General features: G+C 40.9%; 6 protein-coding genes across 6 annotated transcripts; 2 read left to right on the top strand and 4 right to left on the bottom strand.

Moving 5' to 3' along the window:
- Window positions 1-5,088: 5,088 nt before the first annotated feature.
- ATC70_012119 (uncharacterized protein) lies at window positions 5,089-7,767 on the bottom strand (the record flags this gene model as incomplete). Its single annotated transcript, XM_064831301.1, has 8 exons — window positions 5,089-5,175; window positions 5,231-5,432; window positions 5,496-5,917; window positions 5,977-6,922; window positions 6,999-7,055; window positions 7,111-7,192; window positions 7,244-7,317; window positions 7,433-7,767. The coding sequence occupies 8 exons, from the start codon at window positions 7,765-7,767 to the stop codon at window positions 5,089-5,091; spliced, it is 2,205 nt and encodes a 734-aa protein (XP_064688169.1).
- Window positions 7,768-8,911: 1,144 nt separating this feature from the next.
- On the bottom strand, window positions 8,912-9,880 carry ATC70_012118 (uncharacterized protein; the record flags this gene model as incomplete). The annotated part of the gene is made up of 5 exons (XM_064831300.1): window positions 8,912-9,073; window positions 9,129-9,180; window positions 9,234-9,392; window positions 9,450-9,705; window positions 9,766-9,880. 5 exons carry the CDS (start codon window positions 9,878-9,880, stop codon window positions 8,912-8,914), a joined length of 744 nt encoding a protein of 247 aa, XP_064688168.1.
- A 365-nt stretch (window positions 9,881-10,245) lies between these two features.
- Window positions 10,246-13,908, top strand: ATC70_012117 (uncharacterized protein; the record flags this gene model as incomplete). The annotated part of the gene is made up of 10 exons (XM_064831299.1): window positions 10,246-10,251; window positions 10,318-10,389; window positions 10,445-10,656; window positions 10,712-10,981; window positions 11,037-11,088; window positions 11,147-11,263; window positions 11,321-11,448; window positions 11,506-11,617; window positions 11,683-13,689; window positions 13,741-13,908. 10 exons carry the CDS (start codon window positions 10,246-10,248, stop codon window positions 13,906-13,908), a joined length of 3,144 nt encoding a protein of 1,047 aa, XP_064688167.1.
- A 701-nt stretch (window positions 13,909-14,609) lies between these two features.
- SHM1 (glycine hydroxymethyltransferase shm1) lies at window positions 14,610-16,662 on the top strand (the record flags this gene model as incomplete). Its single annotated transcript, XM_064831298.1, has 9 exons — window positions 14,610-14,938; window positions 14,998-15,025; window positions 15,086-15,136; window positions 15,199-15,350; window positions 15,422-16,071; window positions 16,143-16,190; window positions 16,253-16,396; window positions 16,452-16,576; window positions 16,639-16,662. The coding sequence occupies 9 exons, from the start codon at window positions 14,610-14,612 to the stop codon at window positions 16,660-16,662; spliced, it is 1,551 nt and encodes a 516-aa protein (XP_064688166.1).
- A 170-nt stretch (window positions 16,663-16,832) lies between these two features.
- On the bottom strand, window positions 16,833-18,339 carry ATC70_012115 (uncharacterized protein; the record flags this gene model as incomplete). The annotated part of the gene is made up of 4 exons (XM_064831297.1): window positions 16,833-17,896; window positions 17,964-18,107; window positions 18,159-18,190; window positions 18,248-18,339. The coding sequence occupies 4 exons, from the start codon at window positions 18,337-18,339 to the stop codon at window positions 16,833-16,835; spliced, it is 1,332 nt and encodes a 443-aa protein (XP_064688165.1).
- Window positions 18,340-18,494: 155 nt separating this feature from the next.
- Window positions 18,495-19,830, bottom strand: ATC70_012114 (uncharacterized protein; the record flags this gene model as incomplete). The annotated part of the gene is made up of 3 exons (XM_064831296.1): window positions 18,495-19,097; window positions 19,152-19,472; window positions 19,534-19,830. The coding sequence occupies 3 exons, from the start codon at window positions 19,828-19,830 to the stop codon at window positions 18,495-18,497; spliced, it is 1,221 nt and encodes a 406-aa protein (XP_064688164.1).
- Between the last annotated feature and the right edge of the window lie 1,313 nt (window positions 19,831-21,143).

Here is a 21,143-nt window from a genome sequence, read left to right as displayed (position 1 = left end):
TCAGGGTACTTGGGATGAGAGTCTAATTATTCATCCAGACAGAGCTAAATCATGATTAGCTTGCTGGAGTTGTCTTTTAGCATGATTAGACATTAGTTGATCTAAGTTGACTTATTTGTTAATCTAATTAATAAAACTTTTATCCATTGTTATAGTATATAAGAAGGATCATCTACCTGGCCAGTAGAGAGACTTCAGTTTACTTTACATCTGTCAGTTTGATAATAAAACATGCCTTTATCAAGTTGACTTTACTGTTTTTTATTCTTTTTTCTGTGAATTTTAGTCTATAAAGCCACAAATTCCACAAGCCCTTTCCAAGCACGCGTAACTCATGCTACAAAGCGTTCTGGGCGCTTGGAATAGCACCAAACCGCTCCTCTTGACTGCGCTTTATTTATGGATGCTTTCCCTTCATTTTTTTGGGTCATTGCAAATTCATGAAAATCCTCATTTTTACATAGTAATAGCAAGGGGAAACTCTTGAAAATCAAACGATCGCGATTTTCACCCCAAAAATGAAGACTTTTTCTATGATACATATGAGATCAAATTGATTGTAAAGATGGAATGCAACATTGGAGATTACTTTTATAGGACTTTTATATGCCAAAACTTGACATTTTTGCGGAAAACCTATATTCATATCTTTGAAGATTGCTCATTATTTTCAGTCTGAGATCTCAATACGACCAACATCATTCGATGCGCCGTAATTGACTCTCTATAGATGCATTAGAGAGTAAAGACTGACAACGACAATTTTTATAGTCGAATTTGACAAAAACGTTCAGAAAATGTAAAATCAAGTCAAGCTGAAATACGGAAATGGCCACTGCACAAATCCATGTTCAAATGCCGCAACCGCAATTGCCTCGGCAGAAGGCTGATGTCAAATCTACTGACTGTGACGTCGGATAAGGCGCCGCCCTCTTTCTGTTCCCTACCGTCGTTTTTTAACCCTTTTTGCAAAACGCGTTTATTATCAAACCATGTTGGTTTTGGAACCCTATTGATTGAAAATAACACTCTCGCTTCTGATGACACGGTCCTGTGCTGTTAAAAATACCTGGTACTGCCTCTTTGAAGCGGAATATGGTAGGTGCCATTCGGTAACGAGCACTGGAAGACGTAAAATCAGCACTAATCGAATTTGTTTATTAGATTTTTATAATTTTTTTGCCTGTTTGACATGCGTGCTGTTGCCATTCCTTCTCTGCTTTCTCTGCTCTCTGCTTCTTTGCTTTATCATGTCTGGTAGCTGCTTCTTCGGTCTCTGTTTCTGGCCGTTGCTTCTTTAATCTTTGTCTGCTGGTCTCTGGTGTCGCTCGTTGTTCGGCTTTTCTATCCTGCTGTTACTGTTGCTGGCGTTGCTGCTCGCGTTGCCACTGGTGTTGCTGCTGCTGTTGCTGCTAATATGGTGTTTCCTTGTCTACTGTCTTTGTTGTATGCTTGTTCTCTGGTCTATCTGTGGTAATGGTAACTGGTAAATAGCTTCTTTGGCCTTTGTTTGCTCTCTGCTAATGGTGTTCGTTCTTTAGTTTTGCTATGGTACTGGTGCTGCTACTGCTGCTGCTGCTATTCTGGTCTTTCCTGGTCTGCTGTGTTTGGTGCATGCTCGTTCTCTGGTCTGTCTCCGGTGATTGTCTATACTCTTTTGGTCTATCTGTGGCTGTGGTAAGTGGTAAGTATCTTCTTTCTTCTGGTCGCGATGATATAAAACTTCTTTGAGCGTTTGTATTATTGCTTCTTTTCTCGTGATAATGCATTCATGATGTTTGCCTTGTTGCGCTTTTTTCTTCGTTTTCTTTTGTTGGTGGTAGTGTTTCCTCTGTAGCTTTACAGGAAACAACATTAGTCATTATGTTGTATTGCAAACTTATAATACCACTGTTGCTTTTGCAGTTGTGCGTATTTGTGTCATGTTGCTTTACATCCGACTATTACTACCATGCGCGTTGTTGCTCATGTATGCATTTTCTTGCAACAGCAACGAGCTTTTTTAAACATCTCCAATGTTGTATTTGTTATGCTTTTCTTTGACTCACTTTGTGCGAGTGTTCTTTTTTTTGCCTACGTACTACTATACTCCCGTAGTAGTATGCTCTTTTCTTTCTTTTATTATGTTTATGTTTCTTTGAAGCATACCTTTTTTTACGTTGTGTGGATGTGCCTATCGCTGAAGCTCAACAAGAACTTATCCGAGGCTAGGAGGTGGATAGGCTGCCTCCACTTGGTTATCGCTACTTACTTTAGTGATGATTGAGGGTCTCAATGCCAGTATTTAAAGCTAGGTGGTGTAAGTAAGGCATGCTCTAGCACCTGAGGGAAGTTTGATGATAGCAGCGACTATACTGCTATTATAGCGGCGCTTAAAATTTTGCCTCACATCAAAACAGGGGGAAACCCTCGCAAATTTTTTTTAGGTCAGCGGAGTTTTCAAGCGATTTGATTGGCTCAGAGGTTGAAGCACCGAAGGATTATAACTAGCTGATTTTCTATTTAATACAATGATTTTGTGTTTGTAATAAAAGGATAACCAAATGAATACAATTTAAATCCTTCTTTATTCAAAAATAAGATAAAGTGCAATTATGATGAATTCGTAATAATAAAATCAATGGAGTAATCAGTTGTCAACTGTGTCTAAAACGAAAGTAAAGAGCTTCTTTATGACAGGGCATCCCACTAACTTAAGTGTTATTATACATCCATGCTTAATGACTACAACGTTGAGATGGTATTATATAAATAGCAGGCCGCTAGTAGAACCTTATTGATCATTGTTAGTATAGCTAGTTGAGAGATCAGCTAAGTCGATATGTTTCATATATTGTAGGTCGATCTCAACATCTTGACATTGGCGAAATTGAATTTATTGTAGTTCCTGAAGCATTTGTGTACACATAACTGACTCGATTTGTAAACATAGGTGTGATGTGATACAACAAGCATCATTTATGCTGCTACACTGTGATAGCGGCCTGAGGAGAAAATGAATGTAGCCTAGGATGCATGCTTTTAAGCAACAACAGATCATTTGATCTGAAATCCATGACACAATTTTATGTGAGGAATTTTTTTTTTTTTTTTTTTTTTTTTTTTTACATTTATTATCCGGGGAAATACATATAGTAATGAGGACAGCAGTAGTACACTAAAATAGTCTATTCAATGCGTATTTCAATTCTGTACAAGCTTATTATGAGCCGGAAACAATACCTACTATTGAAAACCATACGTTTGAACGTTGCTAATAATTAACAACTTAAGGAATTAAGCATTTACAGTAGCTATAAAAAAAAGGCTCGATAGCCATGTATCTGTCAATCAAAAACCAAATGATATTTACAAGCATTCTGTTTAATATACTCTGATGAGCTATTACTTTGATGGTGCTGATACAAATGGGTTTGCTAGTGGTGGATTTACTTCAATAAGATGCGATATAAAGAATTATGGAGTAAGCCAAAGCAAACTTAAGTCTTGAATGAGCACCGGGCTCATTGCAACTACAGCCACTAAGCGATTTTTATTTGGACTTCAGCGATTGATGTTGTTGACAATGAGAGAGTCATTTCTTATGATGGCGAGGCAGCAAAGGCCATGTTTGTACCTTGAGATATTGTCAATCTTTTTTAGGCGGCAACTCTGATTATTGCCAAACGAAACATTTACAGAGTATAAAAATAGTCTTTGATACTACATACATGGTAATTTCGTCTTTCGTCTTTCTTTGCACTTTATATTTGTCAGAAATCTATACTATTATTACCGCAACTTGAGCAGTAACACTGATTCAAATGACGATGGCAAGTCTGAACAAGATCTCGCATTGATAGATATCCAAAGGGAAATCAAGTAACTGCAAATTGAAGTAAAGGAGGTATGTGAACAAAATGCCGCCCGCCAGAATTAGTTCAATCCCAGAACTTATTTCTGCTCAAGATTGGGCAAATCTCGTCTCTTGTCGACTTCTTTAATCTATTTCCTACTATTCGACTATATGAACCGTGGTTATCATCCCATGCTTCCTAATGCATTCCTGGAGTACTTTTCAAGGCGCTTCCAATGGTGTCAAGCAAAATAAATGTTTTGAATAAACTTATTGAGCAATTAGGTAAAATATAAAATGTGGCTTTTAGCAAAAATATCCAGATTTTGCATAAGAAGGCCTCACAAAAGTGGCTTGAGGGGCTGCTTTGGATTGAAAGATACATTTTGAACTAATATATTCCATAGTAAAAGTCTTCATTTTCAAGGTAAAAAATGCGATCGTTTGATTCTCAATGAAAAACATGAGGGGTACCTCATGGTTTTTGGTCGATTTTTGACCATGGTTTTTGAGCTATCAAAAAGTCGAGAAAAGTTGTCAGAAAGTTACTGCTAGCCGAGTACAATTGTTTGGCGTCATTCTGGTGGCTCAAAAGGGTCTACATGTCAAGATATGGAAGTTTGAAAATACTAATTCTAGTACCACTTCCGACAAAATTGAAATTGTTGTTTGACGAACTAAAAGCACACGAAACTGACCGCAAAGTATATTCCCTTAGCAAATTATTAAGTAAAAAGATCATTTCAGCAATCTGAAAACGCAAAATTGCTAACATTACATAGAACAGGAAGGTAGCAATCATCTGGTCATTTCTGGCCTTGCAAATAAAATCAGCTGGGTTGAGGGATTTATCGCAAAAGTTACTTTTATAGCAGCTACCGTGTGCAGCACATGTTTGCTATTTTGAGATTGAAGCAATACCTTTTGGTCATTGGCGTTACAAAGTCTACAAGAGAGGTATTTTGATAGAATGAATTCCATTACTTTTGGCTCAGGCTGTCTATTTCATTATGAAATATGAAATTTACGCTTTATTTGTTGTTTATCATTAAAAATTAGTTAAATTGTAATATATGTGCATGTGTTTAGACAGAAAATATATAATAATTGTTTAGGTATGGATTGGGTTCGAATCATTAATTAGAACTCTGAATATACGGGATAAATATATGAGATAGTATGTGAGTGGGTGTGTAGTATTATATACAGGATTGCTTTGTACGTATAGGACAGTAGATTACAATATCATAGATTTACATTCTTAACCACAAGTCTCTAATTCTGTTTGTGCTAGATGAAGCTAACCTCGGTTCTATTAGAATAGATCGTTTGTATTGTTCCTAAATCAAGGAAGATTAACAGTCAAAGCATACATTTTGCATTTCACAAACTTACATCCTCTGATAGAATATAGCTGTCAGCAATGAATGTCAATATTTGGGTATCAGGCTCAATGGAGTAGCCAGGATATTTAAACCTCATCGTTGCCATAATTGTTTCACCCATTAATCTAAACTTCTCCCAATGAATAGTACCATCGGCACGGAAATCTTTGTTTGCTTCAGCAAGTGACACTAAATCCTGATTATGGATTCCCCTAATCAAATTAAAAGCGTCATTATTTTATACTCACAACATGATTATCTGGATGTATACTTACAGATATGGTATTCCGGGAGCGCCAGTTGCCTTCAGTGCCATGCGATAGGAACTAAATGATCTGTCTGTACTCATGAGGCGTTCGAGACTTTGAAACTGCTTGAAAACTTTCTTTGTACACACAGCTTGACGTGTTTGCTTCAGTCTAAGAACCGAAGCGCTGTTGATACCAGCTAAAATAGCCATCAGAGAGTTGTAGTTGTTGTGGTTTCGCAATGCAACTGCAATGGACATGAACTTCTCCAGTACTGACACCCGCTTGTTTAACCTAGTCTGAGTTATGATCATCGTTACCACCCAAGCCGATATAAAGTTAAAATGTGCAATAGATGCGGTAACTGCATTGTTGCTAGAAGACTCCATAAAGGAAGAGCTATCGTTACTAATCGAGGAGCTCCAGATGTTGCGGATAAACTCTCGTGGCTAATGATAAATGAGTGCATTGCTTCTTTTTACAGTATGAAGTATTGCATAATACTCACCTTGATGCGAGAAAATAGTTCCGCTTCAATCCAAGTAAGTTGATCCGCTATAGTTACATCCGTTGCTTTCATGAAAACCTTATAGTTATAGCTCGATTGGTCTTTATCTGATCGGTGCTGTCTGAACGAACTGATGAAGCTAGATGCTAATAATTGTGTTCCTAACGAAGAAGTCCAGCCGCCAACGGTTCTAGTAGAAGCAATAGACGTAGTGATTTTGAAAGATGGCGTATAGGGATTTTTGGGTTTCGCAACATTGTCAATGTTTATCAAACCACCTGCAAACTCGGCTCGTCTGGGTAACTCGCAACTACTCTTACTATTTGACGCCGACAAGGGACCTTTGTTGCTGCCGGCTGTGGCATACGATGATCTGAGATTGGGATGAGACTCTGAATGTGTAACAACTTTCCGATGACTTGAGCTACGGAGCAGCCTGTTTAAGTTTGGCGAAATCAAGGGTGCATCAGTTGCTGTAGAAGATGGCTGTTGATGGCTGTTTCTAGAGGGGTAGTTACTGTTGTTGGCGCCTGAGAGTCGTTTCAATAAGAATTGCTCATTTGTGGTTGGTGATGATAGTGGAGAGGGTGAAGTGGGTGGATGGTGATGAATATAGCTAGAAACACTAAATGTGCCAGATGCATACGCGCTATCCTTTTTCTCGTTTCTTCGTTTAGTTGCAACATGTGTTGCTGGCCAAGACAATCTACTATCATCCAGAGAATCAAAATTATTGTCATCTTCATCGTCAATGAGGCCCCAACTCTTGTCTGGGTCATAAGATGGTGGTTCACGCACAACCAGAGGCGCTAAAGAATCGCAGATGGGGGTCAGGTATTCGTACTTTGATATGCGATCTAAAAAGAGAATAATGTGCTTCCTTGCGTGAGGGCCATAGAAATCATTCCAATAATGTGATAACCACAACGAAAAGATGCTATGAATTCTGTCATTCCGCAACACACACATGCGTTCTTAGTTACACATTTTGTCGGGTCCTGTATGGTTCAAGTATGACAAACCTCTTTTGTAAATCAGTCGGTGAAGACGCATCTGAAGCGAGACCATCATTCTCGAATCTACACAGGGTGTTGGGATACTGACAGAAAGCGATGCCGCTTACGAAATGCTTACCTATCGACTAGCATTTTGACCAGTTCATATGGCTTCATGAACTTTCTGAAAAATGTCAAGAATATAGGTATGATGTTTTCGTCTGCAGAATCATGTTATGCGCCTGTCATGTCGATTTGTTGATGAAATTTACCTGTCTTGTTGTATTCTATCGACAACAGTCGGTCCACAACATCCTCAGATGTCAAGCCAATACCAAAAGACTCACTAAAGTAAGATCCAAACAATTGATTCAAGATGAGCATTGAGTAAAAAAAAAAAAAAAAAAAAAAAAAAAGATGTAAAGAGAAAAGAAGTGCATGAACACAGAAAAAAAAGTTACCTGCTGTCTTTTGATCCACGCCTGTTGCCAAGATAGGCATGGTAAGATGTGTTGGTTGCCCTCTTGTTGACCATATGCTGAGAGGAAGAAAAAGTGGATGCAATGTGATTGTGTCGAGCAAGTTCTTTATCGGGATCGGCTTCACTGGCCGATGTTGTACCAGCTTCTATTGTTTCCACTGCCTCAGACGCTGTGGCAGTCGTAGGGGCATACACAAAGCCTGGGGAGTCATTCAGACAGGCGCTGGTTTTGATCTCCTCCTCCTCGAGCATCTCCTCTTTCTGGTTTAGCAAAGGGTAATTTAGCTTCAAGAGTGATTTGTAAACATTTTGCATCTGCTGGACGCCTCCTTCTGAAAACGCATCGACTATGAAATGCTCCAAAGCAAACAAGTTGACTATCTGTTGGATGAGATTCGGATCAATTTGACAGGTTGTTGCTGCAGGCAAGTCGGCTTTCAATCCAACAAGCTTGATAGGTATACTACGAGAGAGGTAAAAGTCTTTTTTTTTTTTTTTTTTTTTTTTTTTTTTTTTTTTTTTTTTTTTAAGGAGGGTCAATATCAAGATCATGTGAAAAGGGGAACGGCAATGACGATTTACCTAATAAATCGGGTATACAGTCCAATGAATCTCTGTCGGTTGTGTCATAGCATACGATGCCACCATGGATCAAGGGGATTTTATGCTATATATGGACTTTAATGAGCAATCGGCAAGTAACCATAGTAGAAACAACGTACATTGATCCAGTCTGTTATGTTTGATCCGTCCAGTTCTATAACGTCTATTGGGTAATTGGTTCTTTCAATCAGGATCTTTGCATGGTGGCACTGAAGATCTTGTTTTTTTTTTTATGTAATGAAACAAATCATTTAGCAAACTCGGTCTTGATGGGATTAAGGAGTTTCATTTCATACCTGGTCGATTGGAATCGTGTTTTGCAATCAAATTTTGCAAGCCAAATCTGATAAATGTGGATTTCCCCACATTGGGTCCTCCTGATACAGCAATGACAAGTGTTTCTGCCTATGCTTAATATCAATAAACTAGCGTCTAAGCCTGAGATGTAAAGCGTACGTTTTTTGTCATGCACTTTTGGCCACCAATGATGGGTGGCAAAGGCTTGTTCAGTCTATCCATCAATGCAGATGCTCTGGTCAAACACTTGTCATCCCGTTGATTGTGAGTCAACTTTTTGGCAAACCACATGTTGTATGCGTCTGATGTGATCTTTCAGGTTGTCAATGGGTTGTGCTAGTAAGAGTGAGAGAGAAAAAGAGAGACAAAGAAGAGGGAAAAGAAAACAAAATCTAATAGCATATTTTTTAAGGGGATGTCCACTGCAACATCAAATAGACGCACACAACTCCTTTTTCATATTGTCTCTAGTCTTCCATGGTCCTTGCCCCCCTCCCCTCCCTCCCCCTTAATCATATCATTGTTGTCATACATAAGAATATCATGAAATTTATTCAATTTAAGCAATGTTGGCCAAATAGTCTTTGACTTCACTCAAGCTCAATTTTCTAAATAATGGAATCTCCTTTCTTTCGCCACCATAAACACCAACAGTGCTCTTTCCAATAATACCAATCTCTAAGCTATTCTCTGTCATTTGTCCCTCGAAACCTTCCTTGAGCTACAGGATGAATGGTATGTCAGTATGTTACTACAGCGGCAGGTGGGATGCTTACGGTTAAAATTGCTGTATGTACTGCGTCTTCCAATTCCATCTCTTCATTGTATCTAGACACGATTCATCAGCATTACTGCCAAGCGATTTGCATAAACAAACTCACCTCTTTTCCAAAAAGGTCTTTGCATTGATCATGTTTTTACCAATAGCACTGGCCTTCCAAGCCCAATAGGAACCAGAAGGATCAACTTGATAGAGAGAGGGTCCATTCACTTCGTCATAGCCTGCAATTAAAAGGGATACGCCAAAGGGACGGACACCACTAGAGGCGAAATGTTGAGCTGACATGAAATGATGAAGCATGTCTATGGATGCTTACCCGCTTTGAGTATATTCTTGCATGACACTGGCTACTTCTTGAACGAGGATACGTACTGGAGGCTCTTCCATGTACACTCTTTTATAGGCTTGTGCTGCTTTACGTGCCTTACTAACCAACACACGGAAATCAGGTCCCATACCAGAGTAGATCATACCAATGTTGGCACAAATAGTAGCCACCTTCTCAAGTGTGGAATCATCGACAAGGCTGGAGGCTGATTTCTTTTCTGTTGCAATAACGATGCCATTGGTAGCTATAACGTCCAAAATTGTTGAATAATTGGAAAAATTAATGCTCGTCTACTGAATGTTACCTTTGATACCGACAGATGTAACACCCTGAGAGACAGCATTCAAGGCATATTCAATCTGGACAAGTTTTCCCGAAGGAGAGAAGGTAGTAAGTGAGAAACTGTAACGATCAGCCATAGTGGATTATGTATTATATAGAGAAAAAGAAAAGATTGAAAGAGATATTGCACTGGATGAGCTTTCTAAATTCAATATTGCAAACGTAAGATTCTGCCTCAAGACGCGTGTTGCTTTCAAATGGTGGTGATGACGTACGAAAATGGCCTACCATCTGTGCTCCACCACCTTCAGCTCCTCCTCTTCAAATTCATGTGCTGTCCTGTCCTGTCCTGTGGCTGAACAAATATGCTCAATTGGAAGCGAGAGAGGATCACTTTTCTTGAACACGGACATTCAATGTATAAACTTTTTTTGCCTTGTATTTTAGGTGCCATTGTAGTCATTTGAACCCTTTTTCACTTTTGTGATTTCTTACAGTCAATATGGAGGTAAATCCACAAGGCAATGATTGCCTAGAAATCAAAATACCAGGAACTGAACTGATTTTGATCTAGCAATTTGTAACGGGCCTCGAAGAGCTTTTAACCAAGCTTGCATCTGCTCAAGATTCTGATACAATTAGAAAAGTAAGCACTGAAAATTTTTTCCTCATGGCACATGAAATTGATCGTATGGATCCAGGCTACTTCGACATTAAACACTCAATTTTATGTTTCAGCAAATTGTATCCCTGCTCTTGTCCAGATCATCAGTCGCTCTCCCCACCATCCTGTACGTCAACTTGCAGCAGTCGAATTGAGAAAGCGTATCTCAAAGAAATGGCAAGAGATCCCTGACGAGGCACAAGTCGAAATCCGTGCTCAACTATTGCAGATGGCCTTGAATGAACAACAGTAAATGTGGGATGCTAGTACAGCTGCAGATCAGAAAGCTTATACTCTTTCATAGTGAAATTGTGCGCCATTCGACTGCTCGTGTCATTTCATCTATTGCACGTATCGATGTGCCCGAGAACAAATGGCCTGAGCTGTTAGGCTTCTTGAATCAAGCGTGTGCTAGCAACACTGCTATTCATCGTGAGGTTGGTACCTATTGTTTATACACGCTGTTTGAAGTGATTGCAGATTTTTTCATGGACCACACTGCTCCTCTGTATGACCTGTTTTCCAAGGCAATTGTCGATCCCGAGAGCAAACGTGTCCGAATTACTACTGTTTTGTAAGTGGGTGTTGTTTAGAGTGATCTTCAGCGGCTAATAGCAGTTGGATGTTAGGACTTTGGGTAAACTTGCTGAATTCATCGAAACCGACGACAAGGAGAACATTGTAAGTTTGGGTGTCTAGAGTGTGTTGTGTGGCATGTGCTCATGTGCCATTGAAATAGAAATCATTCAGAAACATGATTCCTGGTATGGTCAATGTCCTGGAGCAATGTCTCACCGAAGGGGATGAGGAGAGTGCAGGCGAGATTTTCGAAGTATTCGATACACTCTTGATGTTGGTAAGCTGAGATTCGCAGCGGAGGGTTGCTTTGCTGGATGTTGACATGTGCTTGTAGGATGCTCCTCTGTTGTCCAACCATTTGGTCGACTTGATTAGATTCTTCTTGACCATTGGATCCAACCGTGAATTGGACGATTCGCTCCGTGTTATGGCTCTTTCTTTCCTCATGTGGGCTGCTGTATAGTAAGTCGATGCCCTGCCAGACCAGAGAATACGCTTGAAACTCATTCTTCCTCATAGTAAGCAAAACAAGATTAGAAGTTTGAAGCTAGTTGGATTCATTGTTGAGGGTTTAATGCCTATCGGTTCAGAGGAAGACCCCGAAGATGTGGATGAAGACTCTCCTTCTCGTGTAAGTAGCTGACATTGAGGTGCCCTTGTATCAAGTGCTGACTTGCACTCACACTCTCTCTGTAGTTGGCATTCAAGGTGTTGAACGCCCTTGCCACCAACATGCCTCCTCAACAAGTGTTCCCTATTGTCATGCCTGTTGTCGTTTCCTACATGCAGAACCCTGACCCTAACTTCCGTAAAGCAGCCATGATGTCTTTTGCTGTCATTATTGAGGGATGCGCTGAATACATGAGCCCCAAGCTCAGCGATCTCTTGCCCCTTGTTTGCTCTGGCTTGCAGGATCCCGAGATTATCGTTCGTCGTGCTGCCTGTATGGCTCTTGGCTGTCTTGCTGAAGAAATGCCTGTGGAGATTTCAGAAAGCCATCAAGTGTTGTTACCTCTTGTCTTCAACTTGATGAATGACACTAACCCTGAAGTCACCAAGCACGCCTGTAACGCCCTTGATGCCATTTTAGAGAGTTTGGGTGATGAAGTCTTGCAGTATTTGCCCATGTTGATGGAGAAACTGTTGTTCCTCTTGGACAATGCTCCTCAAACTGAAACGAAAGCTACTGTCATGGCTGCTATTGGTAGTGCTGCACACGCTGCTGGCGAGGGCTTTGAGCCCTACTTTGGTGGTGTCATGCCCCGTATTCGCCATTTGATGACTTTGACTGAGGGTTCTGATGAGGCCCTGCTGCGCGGTGTTGCTACTGATTCTGCTGGTGCCATTGCTGAAGCTGTTGGTGCTGACAAGTTTAGACCTTTTACTCAAGACTTGATGGCTTTAGCTATCGAGCAATTGACATTGGACTCACCTCGTCTTCGTGAATGCTCTTATGCCTTTTTCTCTATCATGGCTCGTGTATTTGGAGAGGAATTTGCCCCATATCTTCCTACTGTGATGCCTCCTATCATTGCTTCTTGCAAGGCCGAGGAAAAGGACGAGGCTAACTTTGGAAGCGAAATCGATCTTACTTTGGACGAAGGTGACGAGGAGGACGATGACAGTGCCTTCAACTTCAACTCTGCTATTGCTGATGAGAAGGAGTTCGCTGCTGATGCTCTTGGAGAGCTCTTTGAAAGCACCCAAACCCACTTCTTGCCCTATGTCGAATCTGCCGTGCAAGAACTGACTGAACTCTCTTTCCATCTGTTCGATGGTGTCCGTAAGGCGGTTGTTGGCAGTCTGTTTAGCTTCCTCAAGACATTCTATCTCATGTCTGGATCCGAAGAATGGAAGGCTGGCTTGCCTCTGACTTACCCTGTGCACGAGAACGTTCAAAACATGACTACTATCATCATTCCTACTGTCTTGGCCATGTGGAAGGATGAGGACGACAAAATGGTGGTTGTGCAAATCTGCCAGGAGCTGATCCAATCTCTCAAGCTGATGGGTCCCAGTATCGTTGCTGACCATGTTGAGGAGATCTCTCGCAATATTCTCGACATCTTTGAAAAGAGATCCATATGCCAGCAAAGCTACGACGAGGAGGACTTTGTCGATGAGGAAGAAGAAGCCGAGTCAGAGTCCCTTTTGATCAATGCTGCCGGCGATCTTGTTGCCACCATCTGTGAAACAGTAGGCGAATCTTACTCTTCCTACTTTGATGTCTTCATGCCCTTGATTGCCAAGTATTACAAAAAGTCTAAGTCTTCTGCTGAGCGATCTATGGCTATTGGCTGTCTTGGTGAATGCATCACTGGCATCAAGTCTGCTGTCACTCCTCATACTGAGCGTCTGCTTCAGCTCTTTGTCAAGGCTTGTGCCGACGAAGACCAATCTGTCAGAAGCAATGCTGCCTATGCTTTAGGTATCCTCACTGGTAACTCACAAATCGATCTTGGCTCTCAATACCCTGTCATCTTGACTGCATTGCACCCTCTTTTCCAAAACCAGCCTGTACCTAATATCACTGATAATGCCACTGGCGCTGTTGCTAGATTGATTCTTGCTCGTCCAGACGCTGTCCCTCTTGACCAAGTGTTGCCCGTCTTCACCAGCGTACTTCCTCTCAAGGCTGATTTCGCTGAGAATGAGCCCGTCTTTAACTGCTTGTTCTCTCTTTTCCGTGCTAATAATACCTTTGTAAGTAGCCCATGTCATGTTATCGCATGTTGATACTAACTGTTGCTGTAGATTCAAAGTCAAATTCCCAGTCTTCTCCCCGTCTTCCACCATGTGTTGAGCAACGAAGACCAATTGAATGAGTCAACTCGCAATGAACTTGTAGAATTATTACGTGCCTTGAACACTCAATCACCTGCACTCGGTATTTCCAACAGTGATTTAGCTCGTTTCCTGTAGACAACATCATCCCATTATCTCACCCCCCCCCCATTTAGACAAACAGCAACCTTTTTATATAGCTTCCCTATTTAACATATATATTCTTTGCAAGCATCCACTTTGAATCAACACATCCCTTTAATAAATACTAAAAGATTGTACTTTTTTTATACATGAAATTGCAGTAAGCACCTGCGCGCAATCTGAGTACGCGGGAAGAGCCTAACAACTAGAGTTATTAAGTACCATCAGAACAGCCAAAATGAGTAATCTTCATCTTTCAAGGAGTAACCAAACTATATTAAAACGTATTTCTTGGATAAAGTCTTTATTTAAATACTTGCGATTTGAACAGATAAACTCCTTTAGGCGAGGATCTACACAATTTCTTCATTTCATGCATGTGTGTACCTAAATTCATGCATTGTGCATTCTGAGCACACGGTGGGTGGTTGTAATGTCTTTTTCTTGAGAGTTTATCTACCACATGCAGCCAAAGCCATGACTCGAATTAGCCTTTCGGTTTTCTCGGTTGTATGCGAAAGCAGTTGGCAGCAATCATTAAAAAAATTCTAATTCCAAATACACCTCTGGATGCGCTTTGAATGAATTTAGATTAATTTAGACAGCATGATCTTAAAATTATAAAATGATACTTGATCTTCATTGTGCATGGTCTTCTCTCTCTCTTTCTTCTTGTTCTCTCTAAATCAAATAGAATGCTTGACAGAAATGATACACAACACTACGAACAGGATTTGGGAAGTAATGTAGACTTGATCATGACAGGCTCCACTTCCAGAACACTCGTTGGGGACACTGCCAGAAGCAGCAGCAGAAGCAACAGCGATGATTTTGAGCAGAAAAAGAGAGAATACGACAGCCAGGATAACATGAAATCAAGCGATCAAGAGCTGATTGGACATATTGTAGACAGGACAACTGAAGAAAAGAAGATTACTAGAATCATTGATTGCCGTATGATGCCTCTCTTTTGCATATTCTACTTTGTAGATTTCCTTGATCGTGCCAACATTGGCAATGCAACGTAAGTATCTTTTGCTCACAAGGGCGGCCCTTTGCGCTGATTCCGTCTTACAATCACAGTTTAGCTGGAATTCAGGATGATTTACATGTGAGTCAATAAAGGAAAGAAAGAAAGAGGAACAGCAACATTAATGAAATGAATGTATAGCTATCACACAGCGAGCTTAGTACAGCAATATCAGCATTTTATATTACCTACGTAAGAGGATCATCTAATTGTAGCTACTTGCATGCAATCAACACCTTGTCTTTTTTCATTAGATTTTATTCGAAGTGCCCTCCAATATCATTCTCAAGCGCACAAGTGCCGTAATGTGGCTATCTTTGATCATGCTCTTATGGGGTACAATGACGCTAGTGATGGCATTCTCGAAAAACTTTCATAGCCTGCTAGCTTGTCGACTTTTGCTTGGGTAAGAAGGGTATCATAGTGCATAAGCTATTCCTTGCACTAACTTTAATTGTTTGCTGTGCACGCATATAGAGCTGCTGAGAGTGGCTACATCCCAGGTATATTGTATATGATGTCCAGAGTGTACCGTCCTCGAGATTTTGGTCTACGCCTAGCTCTTTTACTGTGTATGTCTTCCGTCTCGGGCATTGTCTCGGGTCCCATTGCGTACGGCACATCGTTTTTAGAGGGACAAAGAGGCTTGCACGGCTGGCAATACCTGTTCATATTGGAAGGCGTGCCCACGATTTGCCTCAGTGTGGTATCCTATTTTTACTTGTTTGACGATATCAAGAGTGTGCCATGGCTGACAGACACTCAGAAGGCGTTGCATCGAGAATGCACCAATGCACCTGAGGAGGAGGTTGCATTATCATTCAAGACCTTCTTGAAGGCAATCCTGGACTGGAAGACGTTTTTGTTTGCGACAACGTACCTTTTGACTGTAGTCAATCTCACCAGCTACCAGATTTTTGCGCCAACCATCATCGACGGGTTTGGATTTCCTGTGTTGGAGTCGCAGCTACTATCTGCTCCTCCAAATGTAGCTCAAACTATCAGCATTGTCCTAGGCGGTTATTTGGCTGACAAGTATAAGAATAAACGAGGCGCTTTGATGGTTACTGGCTTCAGTGTTGGGGCTATAGGCTACATGCTGCTCATTATTCTTCAGGGTAGATGGGGTAAGTGTGTGTGTGTGTGTGTGTGTGCAGTTGTTGAATCAAAGATCCAAGGCTGACATGGCCCAAATTAGCACGTTATGCAGCCCTGTTTGTCATCCCAGCAGGATTGGGATTGCAAGGTAAGTCATCGAAACCAGCATATGATAGCAGACATATCTGACAGACAAGCGATGCATAATAGCACCTGCAAACATTGGCTGGTCTGCCATCAACTTCCCCAATCTCGAGATCAGAGTCATTGCAGTTGCAGTGGTTGTTATGATAGGCAACAGCGGAGGTGTCATCGCTTCTTATCTATATCCTGTATCAGATGGCCCTCATTATTGTAAGTTGAGCTACAATGCAAACTGAGCACCGATACTAATGCACTGATGCCCTAGATTTCGGAAATGCCTTCAATCTATGCTGTGCAGTCGTGGGAGCATTGTTTTCGGGATTAGCAAGCTATTTACTGTACCGACAGAATCGCAAACTGGACAATAGCAACGAGAAAGACGGACAAGAGGTTAGTTTTAAACATGTGTGATTTAGGCGTATTTTATAACATGCGGCGCACATCTCTTTTAGGGCCAATTCAGATACTACTACTGATCAGAGCAAGTGAATCACAATTATACATGATATCTGTATACATTTGTCAAATTTATATAAATTTATACATCAATTCGATATTGCTTGCGTTAGGAGTAGGTGATTTGCAAAGGAGTGCGAGTAGGTGTAGCGTAATAATTCAAGTTGATTAAAAAAAGGGGTGAAAAAATCTAGATATATTCCTCGTCATCATCAGAAATGAATTCATCAGAGTCGTAGTTGAGCTGTTCAAAGTTGACACGATATCTGAGAATACCACCAATACCACCAAAGCCTCTAACGAATTGAGAACCTTCTTGAGAACGATCAGTGACAATCTCAAGCACGGCACCGAATTCCTTGTACTTGTGAGTGAACCATTCTAATAAAGGCATGCATTCGACAACCTCCATTTCAGCGTTGGTGGTAGCGTCAGGACTCTTGTCGACCAAGAAGGACTTGGTCTTTTCTTCATCAGCAGTAGGATAGACAACAGTTTCGGTACCAGAGGCATCACGAAGAATATAACGGTTAGCAGCAAGGTTCTCCCAAACAATCAATGTCTCGACAGCACCCATCTCAAGTGCCTTCAAAGTATCATCAATACCGAAACAGTATTTACCAGTATCTTGGGAAATCTCACTGAAATAATCGCCGATCAAACGCTTCTCTTGGATGAACTTGACATTGGACAAGGCTTCAGCAGACAATTCAATAGCTTGGTTGAAACCGTTTTCACCACCATAGGAAACATCGACAATCTTGACAATCTTTGCACGGAGACGAGGGTCGAACAAGTCGGACTGAGACAATTCAGTCTTGAAATCAGCAGAACCAGCCAAAACTAAACCGACACAGTTAACCTTGTCGTTGGTGATGAAGAGCTGGACAGCGAGTTCAGCAATCTTGCGGACGTAATTGTGTCTCTTTTCCTCACGGAGACGAGAGAAACGAAGTGCGGACTGACCACCACGACCGTGCTTCTTGGGTAAATCAACAGACAACTTGTGAATAACGTCGCGTACATTACCACACACAGTACCAAAGAGGGTACCGTTACCATCCATGACAATAAAACCAAACTTGGCATCGTTATCCAACAATTCAGACAAAGCTTCAACATGGAATTTGTTATCACACAAGTAAAGAGAGGTGTTGATGGGCTTGTGAGGCTCAAAATCGATGTTGACCTTCTTTTCCTTGCCTTCGTCCGTGATAATGGTACCACAGTAAACAACCAAACCATTCTCAGGAACTATGTATGTAATATTAGCCTATGTTCTGTCGATGCATAGATGCTCTGCGGCAGGTTGTATGCTAACCTCTGGTGTATAACTTCAAACGTTGTTGAGTAGAAGTAATGGCAGACAAGACTGATAAACGATTGACACGAGATTTGATGTTGGAGGCAGTACCGTATTCATCAGCCAACATTTTGACTACACGGGAAATCTGATCCTTGGGGGCTAATGTCACAGTCAGCACATACTACGCATTCGCATCGTCCGGCTACTTACGGATAACAAGGGAGATCATAGAAGTACCGTTACTATTATAAACGACACAAGTCAGACAAGTCTCTTATATAAGCTACATCGTGGATTACCCTCTGGCCATTTGGAGGTTTTTGATCAACTTCTTCATCTTCCAGATCTCAACATTTTCGTCGGTGGTGTCAGTTGGCTGTGTGGATGACATGTTTCTTTATGAGCGTTGTGTATACACAGAAGAAAAGAAGAGAAGAGAAAAAGGGAAAAACGAAAATGGAGGAGCCTTGTTTATTCAAATTAGTCTAATTTTTTTGAAACCAACCGAAAAAAAAGTATACGGTGGCTTTTACTATTAGCAGGCTATTACACTGTGGTTTCCATGCCAAATCCCACCAGCTCGTCGCCTAGGCAACCGTTCTCTCGCTCCATGCCTATAGTGGACCACGTAGAGCCGTAGTAATGTCCTGGATACACAACAATGCGATTGTCCAGACCACCCAACACATGGCGAAGTGTCTTTTCCATGGCTCTACGGTTGCCTCCAGGCAAGTCAGTCCTGCCACAATGCCCTCCACACAGCAGAGTGTCTCCTGCAATCAGCCTTGATTTATTGACCAACAGAGATTGCGATCCTGGGGTATGACCTGGGGTATGTAAAAATTCAATGTGTATCTTTCCAATGTTGAGATGAGTAGTAATGTCAGTGGTCGTGGGCACAAGACGATTGAATTGGATACTAGAGTTGGTCTGTTGAATGAAGGGTATTTCAAGCGGGTGAATGTAGGCTTTGATGTGTGGTATCTTTTTCAAAAGGCTAGAAAGGCCGGATATCTTGATGGGTAAGGTGTCGTAGGGTGCTGGTGGAGATCCTCCAATATGATCAAAGTGGTAATGTGTAACTACAGTGGCTACAACGGTATAACCTTGCTCATCAATGTACTTTAGTATGCCATCAATATCCCAGCACTAGAACAAATATCAGTTACTTTAAGCATCTATGCCTTGCACTCTACACCTTACCGCATCAATGAGAATACAATTGTTTGTTTTGATGTCCACAATGATGTGTATAATGTTTTTCATGTGTGCAGCAAACTCGTACAATTTGCTTTGAATTGGGTTCAACACACTTTTTTCCACAGCAATGTCCTGTCCTGAAATCAGCTGAATGATTTTGATCCCCATCCTGGCATTATCCTTCTCGATCAACGTCTTTGCGACAAAGGCTGATATTTCCTTGATATTCGCGGCATCCTCTCTGTCCATTGCCATCTGAAAAGCCTCCAGAGCCTCATCAAATTGCTCCAATTTCAATAGAGCTTCGCCATGACGAAAATAACCCTGACATTGCCTTGTGTAAACAGCTTATAGCAGATCCAGGGCCTACAAACTACCTACATACCTTGGACCACGTACTAGCCAAATCGATGGTTTGCACAGCATCTCGTCTGGCTTTTTCGTACTCTCTGATTTTGATGTAGCATGCACTTCTGTTTGAGTATATCAAGGCTACAAAGGTTTGGTCTGTTTCGCTGCAATCTTTTGACAGTTGCAAAGCTTTGGTGTAGTCGATGATGGCTTCGTTGTACTGGCCACGCTCAAAGAGATCATTTGCACGAATAGCAACTTTGTATGATTTTTCGTTGGGCGCTGGTGCTGGTAGCAATGATGATGGTGCAAAAGTTTTAGGCGACACCATTCAAGAGATAGTGAAAATTGGAGACAAGTTACAGAAAAAAGGAAAGGTAAAGGGAAAGAAAGAGACAAAAATGATGCCTTATGATACAACAAAGGAAGAAAAAAGGAGACAGAATGGCTTACACAAGCACACTCGAAATATTTTCGTATGTCAAGCATTTAATTTACGTCTGTAAAACATGCGGTATATTGGCCCTTTTTGGGTCTTGAAGATTTCACATTTTACAGCAAAAAAAAAATACATATGCGTTATGGATTAAAAAAAAGCTTTATTTATAAAATCATTTCAATAGTAGAGATGACCTAAAGTTGAGAAGCTAGATGTTAGCAACAAATTCATCATACAAGATAAACAGGAAAATGGAAATGTTATATGAATCCAAAAATCAGGGATGTCTTGCGTATATTGACACCCCACTTTATGGTTTTCCATCATGAAGCTCGGACTGGTGCCAGCTAAAATTCATCATTGTAATGGATTCATAGCACATTTTCCGCTCCCAACAATAAAAACTGATATTTACCTTGTAAATGACACTTGAACCAAGAAGCAAGCAGCTATGATCTATCAAGAGATGGTGGTTTTTATAGACGTGAAAAATTTTTCTGCTCAAGACTGTTTCTGGGACGGTTGGATTCATAAATTTCGAGATGCCAATCGGCTTTGAAGTGTTGTCACTGCTCAAATGTGTAATCCAGCATGAATTGACATTAGAACTTGCAGAATGAGATGATTTCGAGTACTAAATACTGGGGGAGTTGTAAGCCAGTGGATCATTAATATGCTGATTGTTGATCAGCAATCATTTGTAACGCAGTATCCATGGGTGATAAAATCTTCTGATCTGTGTAGATGAAAATTGCGTAAAGAACACCAGATAAGTAGAGAGAGAGAGAGAGAGAGAGAGAGAGAGCTTCCTTGCACTTTGAAGAACTGCCCCGTCTATTGAGAATGTTGGCTAAATTCTGGTATGTGATGATTTTGGTCTGCTGGAGTGGCTCAAGAAATGAAGCATGATTCTTGCTGCATGCATTGAAAGATCTTTCACAGTACACATCGTATCAACATTTGAGATTTATAGAGATATCCCTGATACTCTTGATGGGCAAATGAGTGAAAGGCAGATACTACCCATCCCAGAACTAATCAACTGCTAATTGCAAACTGATAAACAATACTGTTGACAATTATAGTGGATCGCCTTTCACCGCGCGAATTCCTTGTTCTGCGTTTGATTCCAAGTATTTTTATCTTCTTTCTTTCTCTCCAGATTTTTTTTTTTTTTCTATTTCGACTGGCATATCCGAGTGTTG

Source organism: Mucor velutinosus (assembly GCF_035048745.1).
Source record: "Mucor velutinosus strain NIH1002 chromosome Unknown tig00001567, whole genome shotgun sequence".
NCBI classification, from domain to species: Eukaryota; Fungi; Mucoromycota; class Mucoromycetes; order Mucorales; family Mucoraceae; genus Mucor; species Mucor velutinosus.
Note: the sequence above shows the minus strand (reverse complement) of the source record. Positions and strands in the feature narration are given on the sequence as shown.